Raw genomic sequence first — 6,000 nt, 5'->3', positions numbered from 1 at the left:
AAAGCACTAAATGGGATGTGGTGGCTGGGTAGAAAGGAATAGGGAAGCATGGAACACGACAAGAGTCAAAAAGATAGCCAACAGCCTGCTGCTATGAGGAATGGAGACAAAAGGAGAAGCAAGAATAAGCTCTTAGCAGAAGCCCTGGCTGTGAAAACCCCTGGAACAAACAGCCACGTGCACAGAGACAGCTCCTGGGATCATGGGGAGAAGGCACGTGGGCACACAGAGGGGCACGTGCCAGGACATCAGGATAAGGGGCAGGCCACCAACAGCTCCTGGTTCACCCCACATGATTGAGCTGTGATTGCTTTTTTTTTTTTTTTTTTTTTTTAAAGGGCCTGAGACTGTCAGTCGAAGAAGACAATAAATATGAAAAAGTTGGAGATCTGTCTGGTGACATTTTCTGTATAAACTGCAGAAGAACCAAGTGAGTCAAGTGGGCTTAACTACTTGAATAGGAAAAGGAGGCAGGAAGCTCACCTGAGTATTTTTGCTTTATTGAATCTAATAAACATTTTATTTATATAAAAGACAAACAATGCATAGAATGAAAATAAGTGCTTGAGACTTTTGATATAAAAAGAGTATATAGCATTCACATTCCTGTTTTAATAAATGAGTACGGCTGAAGTGTTCCATAAAAGAATAAAACTTTCCCTTTATGTATAGTAGTGAAAAAAAGTCAGTATGTTTAGGAACTACAGAATGTTATTCCTTGGTCTTTTTCTTGAATAAGGAAAAAAGAAACATAAAACAAGCCACAGTATCATCTGACACTACATTCCAGTTTACGCTGATGATAACCCACAAGTGACAATACTTTTTTTGAATCTTGGAAGATCCCACGAATGAACCAGTATTCTAGAAATTCACCACTAGAGGTCAATGAGCAACAGCTATTGGGATGGCAGAAGCAAGCCCAAAGGTGCAAGTGGAATTTCTAGGCGCTCCCATGGTGTTGCAGCCAAACTGTCCTTAACTCTCAGCCCACCACACTGAGCAGGGTGCCTAAAGGTTCCACCTAACTCCAAACTTCTCCATGTAGCCTAAAACCTCGATGACACGAGATCTTCCAAAATCCAAACAAAGCTGATTTGCTCACTGCCAGTCCCTCTCTAATATTCCTATTTGATGAAAATAAGTAGCTTCAAAAACATTTTTTAAAAAGAGATTACTTGCAGCATTAACACTTGTTTGTGGATTAACAAGTTTCCTATGGAGTATTAAAGCTCATTCTTTGTTCTTGTCCATGTGGACACAGATTTCTTAACTTCAGTTGGGACTCTGGTGTCCCACATTCAAGTCCTCGCTCCCAATTTCTGCAAAGGTTGGGAAGGCTGGTGTGATGGAGACACTGGTCATCATGAGAAAAGCTTCTTGGAGTAAAGAGCTTCCCTCTCTAATGCAGAGGGAAAAACCATTAACATATAAGCAAAAGAGACTCCGGTTAACTGGAACCACTTAAAGGAGGTCCCCTTTAGTCCAATAAAAAGTCAACTTCAAATCTTAACATCAGATAAGTAGTCAAAAATCATACTATGTAGCCAGAGAATGACTGCTTGAATGCACATTTCTTTCAAGGACCCTCGTCAGGGGCAGGTTTAATTCCTGGACTGGGGTGGGGGTGGGCAGTGGAAAGGGCATGTGTTTACAGTGAGAAGTGAAACAGCTTTATAAGCATGCCGACACCTTCATTTTGTGAATAGGGACTGGAGATAACTGGAAACCGTCTGCTATTCTTACTTGGGGATCCAGATTTTTCGGCAAAATCTCCAAGTATTTAAAAAGTGGCATAATTTTTTTTCAACACTGTGCTGGCCAAGCAAAACACATGTCCACAGTGCCCAAGGAGAGTGGCAGTATTGTGCCATTAGTTCAAATCCTTTCCAGTAGGCCAAACTGTGTTTGAGCATTTAGGAGCCCAAAAAAGATGGACCCACTGGTGTTTGCACAAAAAGCTAGAGACTCACACCAAGTGTGATAAAAAATTAAACACAATGAAGCCCAGAGCAGGGATCTGTTCCCTTTTAGGGAAGGATGAAGGCTGCAAGTGGAGAACAGTATTATAGATATAGGGGTAAGATAAAAAAAAAAGTGAAACAATCTCTCATTAGTGAATGTATGGCAATTTCATGGGTGGGCAAATTTGACCTTCTGATTTTTCTGCAGCCTGTGAAGGTAAAAAATGGGGCTCAAAATGTTCGTGCTATTAGAGATGGGGCAGTGCTTCTGAACTAGGATGACAAAGGTTGATCACAAATTAGATGTGGAGCTTGGAGCTCAAGTGAAAAGTCCAGGAAAAACAATGGCACACAGGAACCTCAGGAACACTGGTCCCCAAACAGTGCCACTGCATTTAGCTCCATGGCCAGAGAAGAACCCCCATGCAGGGAATGATTGTTTTGCAAAAGCAAGTGCAATGTGGCCATGGCAGGCCCTGAGACATGGGGCCTCTCTCCTATTCAAAGTCCCCCGTCATATAGTCAGAGAACCACCGCATGTGTGATTGTCAAGTGCTAATGCTGTCATGGGTCCCTTCCTCGTCTGCTCGGTTCTGGAGCTCTCCAATAAAACCAACTTCCTGGGAATATTTGATCTTTTTCCTCGTCTCTTTTCAGAGTATGGCTATAGATATAGACATATATAGTTATATATAAAACATAGCTATTCCATATTTATATACAGGCATTAATAAAGTGCAAATGTTATTGGCTATTGTAAAAATCAATCTCATTTCCTGAGGAAGTGCTAACACAGCTTATCCTATGACAACGTCAAAGGCATAGAATGCTTTATGTCACCCACTCCTTGCTGCTGTGGTTTCTGCGCATCCCCGCAGCTGACAGGGAGGGGAGTGACCCCCTTGGTTTTCCAGGAAGCATCAGTTCAGGGGCAGCTTCCTGCTGCCTCTGTTCTTTGGTGAGCGGGATGGCCTCTTTGGACTTGACCCAGCCTGCTCTGGAAGAGCTATTTGGTAGTGTTCAGGGAGCCGTCCTCGGGAATCTTCTCCTCAGAGCAGCTCCTCCCCGAGAGTCTGTCCAGGTGCTCCAGCTCGCTGAAGCGTTCTGCCACACACTGGGCTGTGAGACGGGCCTCCGGGTCATGGTCCCAGCACTCGGTCAGCGTTTCGCACACCATCTGGATGCCCTACAGTGGGAGAGAGGTCAATAGGGCACCATGAATTGGGGGGCTCTGCAGAGGGCAAGGTGGCCTGCTGACCTTGTTTGTGTAGGGCAGGCTAGGTCCAAAAGAGCCTGTGCATTTCACAGGTGCTGGCTGAGTGCCTACTGTGTGAGGCCAGCCGGTTCCATGTGAAATGAGGGGCCTGCAGGTGGCAGCTGCCCTCGACACCTGCCATAGCTGTTCGCTCTGGTCCTACCCAATCACAATAGGTCCAGACAGCACAATGACCCTCTGCTGGACTTCTGGGATACAGTAATATCCCCAACACCTAAAAATTCCCCATGAAGAGGCCCCTAATACCATTTTTATACCTTTCTAGTTTATTTAGAGCAGTTTAGGTACATGGCAAAATTGAGTAGAAAGTAGAGAGTTTCCATATACCCGCTCCTGGAACATGCACAGCCTCCCCCACCTTGACATCTTGCTTCTATAGGATACATTAGTTACAATCAATGAATTAACATTGACGCATTGTTATCAACCAAAGGTCATAGTTTACATTAGGGTTTCCTCTTAGTGTTGTACATTCTATGGGTTTTGACAAATGTATGATGACATGTACCTGCCGTTATTGTATCATACAGAGTAGTTTCTCTGCCCTAAAAATCCCTTGTGCTCCACCTATTCAACCCTTCCTTCCCCCACCCCCAAACTCCTGGCAACCACTGATCTTTTACTGTCTCTGTAGTTTTGTCTTTTCCAAAGCGTCACACAGCTGGATCACATACACCGTTTCATTTTAAAATGGCTGAATATCCCTGGTTTCATTTTGTAAAGTCCACATGTTCCCTGGAGTGATTCAGTAGCAGCTTCTAAGAGCTGCCAAGGATGCCCTCTGTGATGCCCCATTCCTCTCCATCAGCATTAGGTTGAACCCTGTAAACAGCTGTCTTTGTAGGTCAGATGTGCTTGACTCTAGGCCATTTCATAGGGTTCATGCTCACCCTAAAAAAGCCCCATCCAATGAACCCACCCAGAAAATCCTGCCCAGGAAAGTGGCAAGCTCTCTTACTGGCTAAATTTTTATTTTGGATTGCAAATATTTTTGTTACCATTTCAAGTCCTTTTTGGGAATAAAGCAGGCAGGAATTAAACAGATAGTCTGATAGGTAGAAATACAGTGTGCTCCTCCCAATTAGAGGATCAATACTACCAATGTGATCCCTTACATAGGTGGCTGGGGTGGGACAGATAAATCCCAACACTGCCTGGGAGAACCGGCACTTTCCCTGCATGACTTCTAACACCAACAACTTTCCAACACACCTAGGAGCCTCCCTCTCCCTCCCCACCTTGTGAGTTCATGATGTTGAATTAATTGCATAATTCACCTAAATGATGGTATTGATTGATGGCCCTGTTAAGAGTAGAGTGTTATTGTTGGTACACAAGTAACATTTATTTTATTCTGGCACTGTAATTATAGGCAGTAAATTAAATTAAATATTAACCATTAACTTGCAATCAATAGGGTAACAAATCTCATTATGGGAAAAATGTATTATGCAAATTCTTTCCAGAATTTTATCATTATGAATAATGGCTTCATTACAAGAACTGTACAGCAGAGGAGGCAACAGAGTTTGAAAGAAACATAACACTCTAGCACCGTCTGATTTCAGAGTTTATGCAAAACAGTCTTGCATTTTTAGAGTCAAAGAGGATTTGCCCCAAACCTCGGAGAAGCCCTTGACCCAGCACGGCCTGGTTCACTGCCGCCATCTCCCCACCCTGACTTTATTAAGGTCTGTGCACTGCAGTGGCTCCGGGCCAGGACTGGCACAGACCAGGCTTCCTGCTGCATTTGTCTTCCCGATTGCGCCTGACTTGTTTCTGTTTCTTATCTGAACTTGCCTTGCCCTTAGGAAAACCTACAACTTAGCCTCAGCTTTCATGGATGAGGGAATTCATCCGAAAGAGGCAATAAAACGTTTTAGTCAGTAGAAAGAACACTTTTGTCAGCGAGATAGGAGTACACTGTTCTCTCTCATTCTTTACGAAGGGCTCTTTCCTGGGTGTGCCAGACCTAGAGACAGTTCTTTCTCACTCACAACATATCATTTTTTTTTTCTTTTTCTCTGACCATTGCCATCATCGAAGTGCCCCCAAAGCAAGAATTTGGATAGGCCTCCCTGTAAGCTAAAACCACTGCCCTGCTCTGCAGCCTTAGCTACCTTTTCTTGAAAAGAAAAAATAAGAAGCCATTAGGATGTTCCCAACAGACATGTTTCCTGTTTCTTCACTGGCATTCTCCTCTTCCTTGCTTTCCTTCATTCCCGGGTGAGGAGCCGGCCTCCTCTTTCCCATGCGTGCTCACGCAGGTCTCTCCCAAGTCTGTGTGCACAGCCTGCAAACACCTGTGCGTGGCCCTCTGCACGCCCCAGTCCCTTCTCAGTCCAGCTGCCCGACAAACCCTGCTTGTTTCACATCTGCTAAGTATTTCCTTCCGGAGCTGAAGATTCCCAGCAGAAAACATTTGGAACCCAGAGGGAATGAAACGTAAACTCCCCATGTAAAAGCATGGGAGTGAGTAGCAGAGGCTGCAAAGAAAATATTTTGACTCAGAACTAAGGGGGCTTGGAAAATAGGACAAATGCCCTTCAAATGGTTATCCATGAGTTCTCTTTGAATGTTGTACATACCTGCTGGTTGAACTTATAATTAACAGCACCATCCACTGTACTGACATTTTCTTTATAAACAAAACCTAACAGGGTCATAGATCACAAAGGGACCTGCCCTCAGATTTAAGCCCAATATCCCAGAATTCCTTCCTTCCTAAGAGGCTACGCTGGATGAATCTTACTCTTCTAA

At 44.1% G+C, this 6,000-nt stretch overlaps 1 protein-coding gene across 9 annotated transcripts in view; it reads right to left on the bottom strand.

The window, feature by feature from the left end:
* Window positions 1-445: 445 nt before the first annotated feature.
* The window catches only part of TGFBR2 (transforming growth factor beta receptor 2), an 86,723-nt gene continuing 81,168 nt past the window's right edge, over window positions 446-6,000 (bottom strand). For 7 of the 9 annotated variants that reach the window (XM_069475467.1, XM_069475470.1, XM_069475463.1 and 4 more), the window contains one exon: window positions 446-3,150. In XM_069475467.1, the coding sequence (XP_069331568.1) occupies window positions 2,971-3,150 (180 nt within the window). In that variant the 3' untranslated portion in view covers window positions 446-2,970. The remainder of the gene's footprint in view (window positions 3,151-6,000) is intronic. The other 2 variants (XM_069475462.1, XM_069475464.1) reach the window with 1 other exon arrangement.

This window comes from Eulemur rufifrons, chromosome 7 (assembly GCF_041146395.1).
Source record: "Eulemur rufifrons isolate Redbay chromosome 7, OSU_ERuf_1, whole genome shotgun sequence".
Classification (NCBI taxonomy): domain Eukaryota; kingdom Metazoa; phylum Chordata; class Mammalia; order Primates; family Lemuridae; genus Eulemur; species Eulemur rufifrons.
The sequence above is the reverse complement of the archived record's forward strand: the minus strand, read 5'-3'. Positions and strand labels throughout refer to the sequence as shown.